This window comes from Lygodium microphyllum, chromosome 18 (genome assembly GCF_053477565.2).
Source record: "Lygodium microphyllum isolate KBCC chromosome 18, Lygodium_microphyllum_v1.1.10, whole genome shotgun sequence".
Lineage (NCBI taxonomy): Eukaryota > Viridiplantae > Streptophyta > Polypodiopsida > Schizaeales > Lygodiaceae > Lygodium > Lygodium microphyllum.
This window is the reverse complement of record NC_141152.1, coordinates 8306320-8322369: the sequence shown is the minus strand read 5'-3', so window position 1 is coordinate 8322369 and position 16050 is coordinate 8306320. Positions and strand designations below refer to the sequence as shown.

Here is a 16050-nt window from a genome sequence, read left to right as displayed (position 1 = left end):
ACTGTGATATATTTTTCATATTGAATCATCCTGGTTTGATGTACTTTTGATGGTACTTGGTGGAAAGCATCATTAAATACTCATTTCTCGCCATTTTGCCTTGGTTTTTGTGGTTTTTTGTCATTTTCTATTGTTTACAGCAAGCAGTTTTGGACTGTGTACACTATTTCAGCTTGCAATATGGCATATTCTTCCACTAACGGTGCTATCTTCAACATCAGTAAGCTTGATGGTATGAATCATGCCTATTGGAAGAGTCAATTTTGGTAGGTATTGGTGTAGAAATTGTAGATAAAGCCACTAAGATTGAGTGGAGAGCAACCTGAAACTATGACTAATGACGAATGGATGGAGCTTGATGAGTTATGTAAGTCCACCCTTATATTGTCTCTCGCTAAATAAGTGCATTACAATGTGGTTGAGGAAGCACAGAGTGCTTGGCAGCCTTGGGATAAGATCAAGAACCTCTATGACAAGCAAAGTCGTGCAAGTCAAATGTATTGGCTGAAATAGCTTATGGATCTCTGCATGAAAGAGAATGTGACCATGTCAGCTCATCTGAGCCAGTTTCATGCTATTCTTAAGAACTTGGTTTCGCACGGCATTGATTTCAAAGAGGATGTCACTCCGTTGTTCTTGCTTGGAACTCTTAATGATTCTTGGGATGCATTCTACACTGTCTTATGTGCTTTTGCCACTACTCTGAAGATATCTGATATTGAGAGCTCTCTTCTGTAGGAAGAGATAAACTGTAAGAATTTGGATGCCTCTCATGTGTCTCGTGCTTTAACAATTATAGGCCAACATGATGGAAATGCAAAGAAATGACCATGGTAATGGTCGTGGATGGGATTTGCAGAAATCTCGGTCTAAGTCGCATTGCAAGTCTTTGGGAGAAATTTCAATCTAACTTGTCATCATTGTGGGAAGAAAGGCCACATTGTCATATGAAAGGCACAAATACAAGGGGAAAGAGAAAGTGCATGAAAAGTCTTCTAATCGCAACATAGTACCTACTAAGTTGTGGTAAAATTGAAGAGATCAATGTTATGCAACTCGAGGAAAGTGATGGGGATTATATCCTTACACCAACTTCATCTAGTGCTTCGCAGATGATAGAGATACACTATGTATGCACAGTGTTGGCTCTTGGACTTAGTTGCATCCTTTCATGTAACACCTTGCCGAGAGTGGTTCCATTCATACCGTTCTGTTTCGGGTTCTATGCGCTTGGGTGATGATAGGTGTCGGCATTGGTGATATTAGGTTGCAGTTTTCTTCTGGCGACAGTTTTGTTATGCACAATGTATGTCATGTACCTGCATTGACACACAATCTCATGTTCTCTAGACAACTTGATGACTTTCGAGAGGTGCCAAGGCTGGCACTTGGACTTGTACCAGATGGATGTCAAGATGGATTTCTTACATGGGGACTTACATGGTGAGATTTACATGGAGCAGCCTAAGGGCTTTGCATAGCCTGGCAGGGAGCACCTAGTGTGCAAGTTGAAGAAAAGTCTTTATGGCTTGAAGCAGGCACCTAGGGAATGGTATCATAAGTTCGATGCCTTTATGCAGTCACAGGGCTACAGCTGTAGTGCTATGGATCCATGCTTGTACACGAAGAAAGCCCGTGATGGTTCTTTGCTTATTTCGATATTCTATGTGGATGACATGCTATTAGCAGGGAAAGCTCACGATGAGCTAGATGCTTTTAAGGCTCAGCTTAAGAAGAGCTTTAAGATGAAGGATCCTCTCACATACTTGGTATGCACATTAGATGTGACAGGCATCAGGGACTCCTCTACTTGTCATAGAGGGAGTACATTCATAAAGTCCTTGTGTGCTTCCACATGCAGGATGTGAAGCCTATTGGCTGTCCATTGCCTTCTTATGTGAAGGTATCACATGCCAATTGTCTTGTCTACAAATAGATGAGCAAGGGGCCGAGATGGCCAAGATTCCCTATGCATTTGCAGTGGGCAGTCTTATATATGCCATGATAGCCACTCATCTAGATATTGCCTTTGTAGTTGGTGTTTGGCACGCTATATGGCTACACTTGGCAAGAAGCATTGGGATGCTGTGAAGGATATCATGAGGTACCTGAAAGGCAGTATAGATATGTGCATATGCTATGGAAATCGGGATTCAAGAGTCGTGGGATACAGTGACTCTAATTATGCAGGACATGCAGATAGTAGGAAGTCCACTTCTGGCTATGTGTTCACCTATGCCGAAGGTGATGTCTCTTGGATGTCTAGGGTATAGAAGTATAGGGCTCTTTCCACCACCACTTAGGCCGAGTATGTTGCAGCCACTAAGACTTGCAAGAAAGCCATATGGTTAGGCTGTTTGGTTCATGACCTTGGTATTGATGCTATCCCTACACTACATTCGGATTCTATGAGTGTTATTCACTTGGTAGCCAAGAATCCGGTCTTCCATGTGAAGATGAAACACATTGAGATGAGGTATCACTTCATACATGGGGTCATTGAGGACAAGTCTGTTGACATTGTCAAGATCTCGACTGACCAGAATCTTGCAAATCTGCTCATCAAAAGCCTCTCTACAAAGCGCTTTGCCTTCCTTAGGAGATTGATGGGCGTGGAATGAGATGATGTCTTTTCTCATCATGTTGTACATGTATACATATTGTACTGTCTTTTCTTTTTCTTTTTCACTCCTCACTGGGAAAAATTCACCTTTAAGTGGGAGGTTGTTGGGGGTAAAGGTGCCTCTACCTAGCCGCTTGTGTATTACTACATTGACAGTACCCGCGCCTACACATTGTAGGCGGCAGGCGCCCGTCACTGTCACTTTATTCTTTATTCTTTTAGTAACAAATGAATAAAGGGAAGGCTTGTTACACATTGTGACCGTTGGAGTTCCCACATTATGAGTCTCTCTCTCTCTCTCTCTCTCTCTCTCTCTCTCTCTCTCTCTCTCTCTCTCTCTCTCTCTCTCTCTCTCTCTCTCTCTCTCTCTCTCTCTCTCGCTCTTGCTCTTGCTCTCTCGCCATAGCTCTCCTGTGCAAGCTTCAATCCTTCTCACATTTCAAAAAGTAACCTTATCCTATAGTTTGGGAATAAAATAATAGGTGAAATCTATTGAAAATAAGAATACGAGATTTGCTTAATTGTAGAAGATCTCATTATAATATTATTTTGGAATCTCTTTTTAGAGGGAGAGAGGTGAGAGAAACCCCTTAAGGGACAAAAAAAGTCCATATTTCTCCTAATGCTCACTTTTTTTCTTGTTCTCTTCTCACTAGAGGCACATTCGCTTTTGAGTGGAAGGTCATTTGGGGTAAAGTTGCATATGCCTATACCACCCATATATTCACTACATTAACAATAATGTACACATGTAGACTACAGGTCGCCAACACCCACCATCACTATTACCTCATTCTTTATTCTTTCAGTAAATAGAATAAGGGAGGTTGGTCACACATTGTGATTGTTGGAGTTCCCACATCTTGAGCCTCTTGCTCTCTTGATCCATTTGTCATAGCTCACACCTCTGTTGCTTCTACTTGCTCGTGCTTTCACCTGGACTTCTCCCTTCATGTGAGAGAAGCCATGAAAGGCTTCATATAATTAAAGGCTTGGGGATTGAGAGAGAGAGAGAGAGAGAGAGAGAGAGAGAGAGAGAGAGAGAGAGAGAGAGAGAGAGAGAGAGAGAGAGATTAAAGGCTTTGTACAACTGTTGCGTGTGGTGATAGATTGAGACTTGAAAGAGAGAAAGAGATTCCATGTGCGAGTGTGGCCTCTTGTTAATGCACCATCAAGTCTTTGTACAACTGTTGTGTGTGGTGATAGATTGAGACTTGAAAGAGAGAAAGAGATTCCATGTGTGAGTGTGGGCTTTTGTTAATGCACCATCTCTCTCTCTCTCTCTCTCTCTCTCAAGTCACTTTAGCAAGTTTGGAGGTTGAAAGGTCCGTTATAGAATGTATATCAATTTTGAGTATTGATTTTAGAACTATGTAGTGATGTGAGATAGAGAGATTTTGGAGAGAGAAATGGATCGAAAATAGGTGAAAAGAGCTAGTCTAATAGTAACAGTATATATTTTTATTTTTTGTACTAATTTTAGAAATATCAAAGAATGCATCCAACTCAATTTCATGAATATCCATCCATCTAAATATGACATCCATTTTTTCAATTTGAGAAATTTAGCTCGAGGGTCATTCCACATGTGCCATGTATGTAGGTTTGGTTTTAAGGTTGTGACCTTCTAATTGTTAATTACACCAGTCCTTCAAAGCCCGATATGAAAGATTACTGATGCAAAGCATCGAGAGAATCTAGGTGCAAAGCACCTAGTTGTAATAAAGTAAAAACAATTCACTAGGTGTATTTTGTAAGCCTCTATGAATAAGATTGGTTATACACCAAATGACAGATGCTCAACCCTTTGCCCAAAGTGTGGGTATGCAATTTTTGAAACTAGGCATGGACATGGACACTGTGCCTTTGCACGCCAAAAGGAATGTGCTTTGCAACAAAGTAAAATATGCTTATCATTATTTTTGATTGCTTGCAAATGCAAAAGTATACCCTTGTCCATCATTTTACCAATGGGATGGGGGAGACTCCCCATTCAAAAGTGGGGAAGGAGTTCACTAATTTGACTCGAAGGAGGCAACAAATGTAAAAGTCTTTTGATTGTTGGCTAAGGGCCGTTACACACCGGTCCGCGGCCGCCCGAGCATACCTAATCCGGCCAATAAGAAGGTCGGATTTCGAAAAGTGGGCGCCCCCCTCTTACACACTGGGGGCGTCCGGCACGTTGCCTTCTCTCTGTCTTCAATGCTCCCCCCGCCCCCTTTATGCGTTCCGCAGGGCAGGGGAGCTCCCCCATCTTGTTCCGTCCTCGCCTCTCTTGTCGATTGTGATTGGCCGCTCCTCTGTTGGCTTGTGGTGGGCTCCAGGACAGAGAGAGGGCTTCCCGTTGCCCTGGTTCCTGTTGCTGCAGCAGCCCGTTCCCGTTGCACGTTTCCGTTGCTGCAGCTCGTTTGGCTCCACCTTCTGTGATGATCTCTCTGGCCCCCATGCTCATCAGAGCTCTGTTTTCTTCCCACATGAGTGGGCTCCAGGTAGGTGCACCCTGTGGCCGTTGACACACAGGGAGCCGTTGATACACAGGAGCTTCCATGTGTTGCCCATTTCACCACATGCATAAATGTACACATCGTGAAGGTTCATCTCTCTGTGTTTTTCTGGATTCATCATCCCTCTCTTCGCATGAAAATGTACACATTGTGAAGGTGGGAAGGCATATTTCATGATGATGCATCCAGCCAGGTTTCTCTCTCTTGCAGAAACCAGTTCAGGGTTTAATCATGGCCAATTGCTTGCATGTAATTTAACCAGTTCAGGGTTTGATCATGGCCAATTTCTTGCATGTAATTTGTAGGCTTCGCAGGTGATTCGCAAGCTTCAACCGAGGGTTTTATCATATCTCTAGCTCGGAAGCAGAGGTCTTTATCAGATCAGAACTTCACAGCATTCACAGGTATGCTCTCTCTCTCTCTCTCTCTCTCTCTCTCTCTCTCTCTCTCTTTGATTGGCTTGGTAATGTTTTCACAGGTGATTCTATTGACCTTGACTGACTAGTTTGCAGCATTAACTTTAGGTGTGGTTTCTTCTCCAAAAAGGAAGAAGATATCATGCATTTGTTTTGGGATGTACCCATTTTAGAATGACATTATAAGAAGTTTGAGAAAGTCATGTTTACATTAAGGTTTCAGAATTTATTACTTGTAAGTAGGCAATTTTGGGGGGGAGAGAGAGCTCATAATAGAGAAAGCATTGTACTTGTAGGCTATGATAAGAGCATTAGTTATAAGGAGGGTATGATATATAAAAAATAAAACAAGACACAAGGAATCTGTAGATTGTGTAAGTCGGATGTTGAAAATGCCTTTGACCCTTGTCTTTTTAGAAGTGATATCCATTTAGTCTATAAGATAGCACTTAGGGCTTTTGAGAAAATATGAACTACCTTGAAGGCTGAAGACATCTTTACACACATAATGTTTTGTAACACTCGAGAAGTAGAACTTAAGATTTGAACTTACATACCTTCAGCACTCAACCCATACTCAAACCACTAGGCTATAACCCCATTGGCTCTCTTGTCCTTGAGAACCACTAGGTTACAACCCCATTTACAATCTTAAGTGTAAAAGGGTATGGGCTTGAATGGGGTACACACTAGTTATCCAGATGTAAAAGGGTATACTTTAAGTGCATGTGGCTCTCGGGTTAAGAGTATCTATATGAAGTCTCAAGTGATCATCACTTGAGTCAAGAGCCATCCTAATATTTTAGTGGACTAGAGTTGAGCATTTTAGAGATGTTCACTTGAGCACATGACTTGAGTGTGTTGTGGCTAGTGTGAATAGCCTAAGCACTGAAAGTATGTTGAGAGTAGGCATCTACGCTATATTGCACTATCTAAGCAATCCATTACTTGAAGGGACGTTCAAAGGGTCAAATGGTAAGCTCGTTGTTGGAGTATACGGTGCCATGACAAGAGTGGTGTGCCAAGGCAATTGAGCCATTGTGCTTGAGTGATAGGCGGCCTAATGCTTGTGTCAACAAAGCATGTTGAGCACAAAGCTTGTGGTACCCTCAAGCTTGTGATGCATAGAGCTACTCAATTATGCAACAATACAAGGCAAGAATAAGAACCCCAAGGTTGGGGGGATTCAAGCTCTGGAGAAAGGCACAAAATTGAGGAGGATCATACTCGCAAAACGGTGCTGGTGACGATGGTGGCATTCGTGTGCTTCTTGCATGTTGCTCATGTGTTGGGCTCGAGTGCGGTGCTCTACTCCTATCTCACTCATCTCTAATGGTGCTCCTCTTGTCTATGGTAGTACTCACACCCTACAAGAAAAATGTGCTCTCTTCTTGCCTTTTGCTTGATTGGTCTCTGTGTGCTCATAGTGATGAACACTAATTTCTTTTGGATTCTATGCCATTGCACCTAATGGGTGTAATTAAACTTTAAGTTAAATTACTCGAGCAGCAAATCTGATGGTGATTATGCAAAGGTTGTGGTTATACGGACTTGAGTATTCCTTTATTAACCCACTTTGACTCTCTTCTCTACTTAACGGATGCATACATACATCCCATCATTTTGTTTGAATCAATGTATATGTATAACATTTCCTTTTCTTTATTGTTCTTTAACCATATTGTTTGATATATGTTCATCATTGCAATGAATCCTTTCTTAGTTCCGCTATATATGTTTGGCATCTATTACAGGTTGACGATGGCTAAAACTTCTTGTCTATACATACATCCCATCATTTTGTTTGAATCAATGTATATGTATAACTTTTCCTTTTCTTTATTGTTCTTTAACCATATTGTTTGATGTATGTTCATCGTTGCAACGAATCCTTTCTTAGTTCCACTATATATGTTTGGCATCTATAACAGGTTGACAATGGCTAAAACTTATTGTCTATACATACATCCCATCATTTTGTTTGAATCAATGTATCTGTACAACATTTCCTTTTCTTTATTGTTCTTTAACCATATTGTTTGATATATGTTCATCATTGCAATGAATCCTTTCATAGTTCCGCTATATATGTTTGGCATCTATTACAGATTGACAATGGCTAAAACTTATTATCTATACATACATCCCATCATTTTGTTTGAATCAATGTATCTGTATAACATTTCCTTTTCTTTATTGTTTTTTAACCATATTGTTTTCTAATTGTAAGATAAATTGCAATGTAATTGGAGTTATCCTATAGTTGTCACCTCACAATCAATTATTGAAATGTAAATAAAAAAAATGGAGTGCATTATGTAAAGAACAATAAACTTGTTTGTCCATTCACATAGTGTAAATGATGTATCAATTTTCATGCGTAAGGTGGACGATTGGAATGGATTCTGAAGAGAGCACTCCCATGGAGGAGTTTCACCAGTTCGTGTCTCAAATGAGCCAAGATGCAATATGCAATAATGACTTCATGTACTTTTCGAGCCAAAGTGTGGGTGTTCCAAACCACATGCCAAGCCACACTGCCGTTGGCAATATCCCTGTAAATGTGTTTCCAAACCGCCCTCCTTTGATCAATCCCCGTCCTCCTCAATTCGTACCTTTCCAACGACCAAGACAATTAGGTATAGAGAGACCCACAACAGTACACAATAATGTAATTCTTCGTCCAGTTGCACATAGTCCTCAACATGGTCTCTCAGCACCACGACAACAAGAACAACAAGCAATAAGTTCTTGTGATGCCAACCAAGACTCATGTGAAGAGGTTGACTTGGTTCAGGCTCAAGAACCAATGGTTCCATCTTCTGAGAATGCCACCAAACAACGTCCACGACGAACATCATCGGAGTCTGATACTCCTAAACCTCCTAAACCAAAGAGGGCATGGAAAGGAAAGAATCAGAATGACGGTCTTGAGACACAAGGTCATATAATAGCCACACAAAAACCGTTTGTGCAATGGAAGGATGCATGGACAGTACAACTCATTCACATCCGAGGATCCATGAGTGTGGAGTTCTCAAAGCCACCGAAGCAAGGAGTGGATATATGGTCCAAGGTTGCCACCCAGCTAGCATCGCTATTTCCAGAGTTTGACAAAGATGGTGAGGCATGCAGAAAACGTTGGGGACGCATTTATGAGTCATATAGAAAGGATAAGGCCCACAATGCCATATCAGGCAATGATCGCAGAATCATTTGTCAGTGGTATGATATTGTGGATGAATATATGTGGAATCGTGCCAATGTTGTTAGCGATGCACATGCCTCGTCTGTTGGTGGGTTGTCTTTGTCAGAAGACAACAATACATCAGTCTCCAATGATCAGGGTGACCACACCCAAGAAGACATTGGCTCCAATGAGCCTTCGAAGATCGTGCATGATCAAACAACCAACCAAGGAGCACGCAATAAAAAGGGTAGAAAGATAGAGGAGTCTCTCAGTGACATGGCTAGCACCGCCCGATCAATGTTAGCCAACCAAAAATCAAACCTAGAGGAAAAAAAAAACATTTGAAGAGCGCAAGCTCGTTATCATGGATACACTTGCCTCCTCGGTATCTGGTCTATTAGATGTAATCAAAAGTCTTAAAAAGGAATGATGAATTCAACTGTAGATGAATTTGGAACTTAAAAAAAAAAACAAGTTTTTTATTGTACCTTTACATCTCTCTTCAAGTGTCTCATAAGGTTTCGTCTAATCTTTTGACAGGTGAATGGACGACGAAAGTCTTTTGATAATGTGTGTCATCAGTGTTGTAGTCACTGTCATAGCAATGTTTCAACTTTTGTTGAGTGATTTGGATGACGGGGACGACGACAGCATGCTATTGCATACTTTGATGGAGTGCATGGCTCGAGGTTACGTTGCACGTCGAGCCAGGATAGGTCAGCGAAGGCACGATCAACGGTCATGTTGGGCCTATCCAAGACCACAAACTTTTATGGAATAGGGGCTTATGGGGAGTTATACAAACCGAATGTTTAAAAGCAGGTTACGAGTTAGTAGGAGTACATTTGAATATCTCGTCGCGAAATTAGCACCACAAATGCGACGTAAGAATATGAACTATAGAAGGGCAGTACCTTTTGAGAAGCGGGTCTGTGTGGCTCTGCATCGCTTGGCAAGCGGCTCAAGTTTGGGACTAATAGCCGATTTGTATGGAGTCTCAACCTCATTTACACAACTGGCTGTTTGGGACTTTTGCGATGCATTGGGTGCTTCTGGGTTGCATAGTATGTATGTAAAGTGGCCTTCCCCACAACAAATGCAAAAATATGCTGGTGCATTTCAAGCCCTTCGAGGCATACCGTATGTTATTGGTGCAGTAGATGGTAGTCATATACCCATAATTGCCCCAAGGGAGAATCACGAAGATTATTTTAATAGGAAGGGCTTCCACTCTATTATTCTACAGATAAGCGTGGCAGCCAATTGTGTTGTTTGGGACTATGACGTTGGCTGGGCAGGTTCTATGCACGATTGGAATGTTTTTCAACGTTCAGACCTAGGAAAATGATGCACAAACAAAGCTCTGGGACAATACTGTCTACTAGGCGATTGTGCTTATCCTGCACGCTTTTGGATGCTTTCTCCTTTAAAGGGTAGTAAGGATGGGCTATCTCCGGAACGTTATTATTGGAATTACATACAATCAAGTACTCGTATGCCAGTTGAAAGGGCATTTGGCATCCTTAAAGCGTGATTTTGTATATTGTTAAAGAGATGTGACATGCTTTTACAAAATGTCCCAAAGATGGTGGTAGCATGCATTGTTCTACATAATATATGTATTGTGCATGGAGATGGTTTTGATGATGCATGGATACATGAAGCGACAGCAGAACTTGATAGAGAAAGTAATGCGGCTCATCAAGACATGGACCAGCAAAATAGTTTGAGGAATGGATTAGCAGAGGTTGCTATGCTAACTAACACAGGTACCACACAAGTAATACAAAGAGCTCAAGCAGCGGAGCCAACACAAGAGGCAATCCATCTTAGGGGGGCATCTCGAAGAGATAACATTGCTCGAGCCATGTATCAAGAGAGGGAGAGTGCAAATGTGAGAACAATATTTGGTAATTCTGACTCTGCGGAGGAGATGGACGACGAAGACAATGGTGAGTAAACACAATCACATCCAAGTAAGTAATTTTCAGCCCATACTGTTAAGCACAATCACATCCACGTAAGTAATTTTTAGCCATCCTTGCATGATTTTTTTAAGTTTTCAGTCATCCTTGTATCTGCAACGCAGGTGGAAAGGTGGAAAGAGGGGTGGTGTGCTAAAAAAATTTCCCTCTTTCCACCTTTCCACAGAGAGCTCGGTAGAGCCATGCCTTAACAACATGGCAAAGGGGTTCAACTCCCCTGCTCTTTTGGAAGTGAGTGAGCTTCCAAAAGCATGAATAGTAGTCACCATAGAAACAAATATATTGGCGCAGAAAGCAACGACGCAATAAGGTCATAATCTTGGAGTTCTTTGGTAGGAAAAACTTCAGATTCATGCTTTTAGTTTTATTGGTGACTTTTTTAAAATGTTTATTAGTCGGTTTAAAGTGTTTAATCAAGTATTCTAAAAATAATTATTATGAGAATGATGATCAACATCCTTAGCGTCCCTTCATTCACATGCGATTCAGGAAGTGTCCGGTGTGTAAACTATTGTGGACGGAAGATGAACGGACACTTATTGATAACGAAAAGTGTTCACTGCCCAGTGTGTAAGCAGGTGGCGGACAAGTGACCGCCCAAGTCAACTTTTCCTGTGCCCACAAACTAGGCACAGATTGGGCGAGCAATGGCAGTGTGTAACCACCCTAAACCCTGCGCCCTGCCCCTAACGAGATGAGAATGCAAAGGCCTCCTCTTCCTGGGCGGCGGTGGGCCAGAAGAGGTCGTCTGATCGAGGTGTGCCGCAAATGCCAATGGCCGGCGCTGGACCTGTACAAGACCCATTTCTGCGTGTTCACGCCGGCGAGCGCACAGCGGCGTTACTTGCAAGGCGCCAGTGTGGTGCAGGTAAAGTCCCGAATGGCTCTGTTCTGACTGAATGTGCAGGAGGAGATTCAGGGCACTGCCTTACCTCTTGTGGTTTATGATTAGAGAGGAGCACTCGATTTAGACGAGTCTGCTTTGCGACGACCGCAAAAGCTCTCGACAGCGCTGCAATCCGCTCAACGCCCACACCCAAGAATCCCGTCGTCGTCATTGACAACTACGATAGCTTTACGTACAATCTTTGCCAGGTTGCTCCTCCTTCCGGTTAATCTCTGGGTTAGTCACCAAGTATTGTCTACAAATCAGGGACTTGTTTCAAGCTATCACGCGACAACGAATCAGCCACGTGCTTAATCGCATCGCATCGCATTTAATTTGTGGAAGCCGGCATCTCGATTCTCAATCCTCTTCACAGTCTCAAAAAGCTGCTCATTCAACCCTTCATCGGGCGAAGACTAACCATTGAAATGTAGGAAATTGGTTTTAACTGTGGTCGACCCATTTTAGGGAACAGAGCCTGTAAAAGTTAAGGACCTTATTCTAAGGGCTGACTTGCCACTATATGATCGTGCATGTGCAAACTTTTATTGCGGTGTATTTATGACAATGCCATTCATTCTGTCTACATAGTATCTAGGGAGCTTGGGTTGTTCGTATGACGTGTATCGCAACGATGAGCTTTCAGTTCGGGAACTGGAGGAGTAAGTCAAAACTCTTTTGATTGGCTTTACATGCTGAATTGGGTTAGAGTTTCACGCAACTTGCAGACAACTTTTTTTCTCATCTGTTCCAGGAAAAGACCACCTGGTATTCTTATCTCCCCTGGGCCAGGTTAGTTCTGTGTAGCAATGCAACACACACACACACACACACACACACACACACACACACACACACACACACACACTGTTTGTAGATCATTTCAAGTCGTTGTTGCTCTGATCTTCTTTAAATGGATGTCAGGCACACCACAGGACTCGGGAATTTCATTGGAAACTGTTTTAAAACTTGGTCCGATCATCCCTTTATTTGGTGTATGCATGGGCTTACAATGTATGGGAGAAGCTTATGGAGGTAACTTTAGCTGTATCTTCAAGCAATACCAGGCTATTAATCAGTCTGTTAACTTGTTTATGGTCAGTTTTCCTCGTGATGTGGCTGAGAATGTTAAGATAGGAAATAGGGAAGTCTAAGGCAAGGTAGCTACCCACTTACATATGAATCTATACATGTGCTTGCATCCATACATGCCTATATATGTACAAACTTGTTTTTTATACGCAGAAAAATCTGAAATCGAAGTTGAGCAGTCCATTTTAAAAGAGTGTACAAACGAAACGGTTTAGCTTCTATGCATCCTTAGTTTCTTTGCATTAGTCAAATTATTAGCAATGCCCAAAATTTGACCTAATTTAAAAACTTGCAATATTTTCCTTGTCAAAACAAAGCCATATTGCCCTGAGACTTGGATGCAACCCTTGATACAATATGTCTCATTCTGTGAACCATAATATTAACATTACCTTTTGTTTTACCTGTATGAGTGTAATTGACTGCTGATTTGTAAAGTTGACACATAATTACCTCTTTGGGGTCAATCAAACTAGGCCACGTTTCTAGATGTAAGTGTTACCGGCTGCCAATCTTTGATGTTTTTACATGATTGCCATGTTTCCAATGTGGAGGTAGCTACCCATGTTGCTAGGCATGTTTTATTAGTAGCCAAAGAATCTCTCTAAAATCATCCCAATAGGATGGTTTTCATAGTGAGATTATCCCAACTTGCATACTGACTACTAATGATTCATCAAAGAATGATGTATGTTATGTAGATTCAAGTATCTCTAACCACACAATTTCTCCATGCCATTTGCCAAAGGCTTCTAAAGCATCACTCGATGCAATATCTATGAAAGATTGTTTCCATTGGCAAGCTTTTGTAGAAGCAACAATTAGAAGTAGCTAATGAGCATGAAGATGTGAAAGCAAGAGATGATGTTGCAACAAATACATTTGCAAATGTTTTTACATTAGAGTGCTAATTGTAACTTAGATTGAGTTTAAGAGCTCTCATTTTGTCGGACTGTGAAGGTAGATGTCTTTTCTAAGTAGCATCCAAGACTTGGAAAAAACCCTTATAGAAGCAATCCACACACACAAGCTCGCATGTGTGCACACAGACTTGTTCTAATAATTAAATATTACCCCGTGGAAAATAAAATATGATGATAAAAGTAAAATTGCTTGTCTTAGAATGTAGGAGTCTATAGTTAAATGGTAAGGGAAAATTGCAACATGTAGTCAATGAACAAAGGATTTAGGGAATAACTTTATCATTGATACTTTACAAGTGCTTGGCTATAAGCACTAAGCAATGATCAAATAATAAGTTACATTTCTTAGGGTTTTAGAGGTGGTAAGATTTGGAGCTTTTGTGGATGGTGCATCAATAATGCCATTTAAAAAAAAAAAGTCTTTTAGTGTTTAGTAGCAAATCTTACCAATGAGTAGGAGAATTTGTGATTGAGATGTGTTAGTGTGCTCATAGCTTGATTGTGGTTTAATGACAATTGTCAGTAGTTCATGGCAAATGATATAAGATTTGTGTCGAATAGGATAGCAAGGTAGCATCAAGGATTTGCAAGTGAAGAATGCTTAGTTGTTCTTGGGCTAGTGGTCTAAATATCCTTTACAAATCTACTTAACCATCGTAATCTAAGATTTGATGTAACCAAACTTTTGTATGCCAATTGTTACCATGACATATTGGCTCAATGATTCCAAATTAATTTGATGTTCATGTACTTTGAAAGGCGATTTGTATTATTCAAGTATTTTAAAATATGATTAAATGTTCATTTTTCTATTTAAGGGTAGCCAATGGCCAGAATACCCTATAATTATACTTGGGTTGTCATTGATGAGATGTGCAATAGAAATTAAAAGTTTAGTTGGGCGGTTAGATTGGCCAGAAAGCTCAAATGACTAAGACTTTTACACTTAGATAATCTAATTGATTAGAAGCCCATATAATGAGTGGTTTCAAAAAGTGAAACCAGATGCTTATGATCAAAGAAATAAATAATGAATTGGTGAACCTATACAATGAAGCTATTCAGAAGCTAAATCTGGCAACTCCTAAAATTTTAGAGATTACTATTTTTAGAAGTTGCTCTAATGGAAATCCTGTTCACGTCAAAGGCTTTGAAATTTTGCAAGGAACAATTTTTTCTTCAGCAGCTATCTTAAATTCTTAACCATTTGAGAGATTTTTAGAATAGAAGGTTTGGAAGCTTCTTTCTCTAAAAAAGTGACATGTCACATCTAGAAGAGGACACATGTCATTTTGAAGAGAAGTGTCCCTACACTTGTCATTTTCAACAAACTCTTGTCATTTGTAATCTCTATTTTTCCACTTTGGAGTACCCAAGCCTTACACCTGTATATTGGAGATCTCTCTTTTCATTTGGAATAAGCTCTTATGCTAAAGTTTCGGCCTCATGCTTTGTATTCTCCTATATAACTCTGATCCAAGAAGCACTTTCTAGTTAGTTTGATCTAATCCAAGCACTAAAAAAGAAAATCAACTTGCTTATCGAGTTTGTAAAAATTAGAGTTTCAGGCACTTGGTGCTCGTGGTTCTGTTTCGATAAATTCTTGTAAAGAGAGAACCCCTCTCAATGTGGTATCGGCTCTCTCTTCTCTCTCTCTCTCTCTCTCTCTCCTAATATTCATGGCGATAATTGATGGAGTTGGTTAAGACTATAATATTGTCATTCTCATGTTCTTCCCCGTACTTACATTGGTATCAAAGCAAGGACTTATTCTTTGCAAGAACTTTTCTGAGTAACAAGATATTGGGGCCGAACTTTCTCACCATGTCAAGAGCCGAAGAGGAAAATTTTGATGAACAATCGGAAGGCTGCTAACACTCTGTATTTGTATGCTTCTTTGATTATGAGAAGATACAAAGATATAAGAAGTTGGAAGCCGATCCGGAAATTGAAGCATTGATGGAGAAAAGAGCTAAAACACGAGTGGAAGCGAAGGTCTTTGAAGATTTCCTTATTGAGAAGGCTCTTGAAACAGATGATATTACGGCTACGAAGGCCTATCTCATTATGAAAGGTATCAATGCTATTGATGCAACTAAGTCTATGAAATGTAAACATATCACCTATCATTTGGGGATGCATCCAAGCTGTGACTTCAAAGTCTTATCATACATAAGGTGTCTTCTCTTGTCCCAAGAATCCCTCCATGAAGAATGGCAAGGAGAAAGTAAAAGAACCGACTATTTCCATGGTAGCCGAGTTTCCAAAGATTCTTTTAGCAAAGGAAAACAATACTAAAAGAGACTTTAAAATTGGAGAGGAGTTTCAAGTTTGACATTTTCTACGGTAAGAGAGATTCTCAGAAAGCTGTGTCTTTTACTAGACAATTTGATGCTGCTTTTGGTGGTGAAGATTATATAGAAAAATCAAA

At 40.7% G+C, this 16050-nt stretch overlaps 1 protein-coding gene across 2 annotated transcripts in view; it reads left to right on the top strand.

The window, feature by feature from the left end:
• The first annotated feature begins 11398 nt into the window (after nt 1-11398).
• Nucleotides 11399-16050, top strand: part of LOC148020558 (anthranilate synthase beta subunit 1, chloroplastic-like) — a 38288-nt gene continuing 33636 nt past the window's right edge. The window contains exons 1-5 of one of the 2 annotated variants that reach the window (XR_015694565.1): nt 11399-11586; nt 11671-11813; nt 12196-12266; nt 12359-12396; nt 12529-12639. Coding sequence is in view for 1 of the 2 variants with exons in the window: in XM_087698335.1 (XP_087554461.1) it covers nt 11487-11586; nt 11671-11813; nt 12196-12266; nt 12359-12396; nt 12529-12639 (463 nt within the window). In the remaining variant the exon portion in view is untranslated. The remainder of the gene's footprint in view (nt 11587-11670; nt 11814-12195; nt 12267-12358; nt 12397-12528; nt 12640-16050) is intronic. The other variant, XM_087698335.1, reaches the window with a different exon arrangement.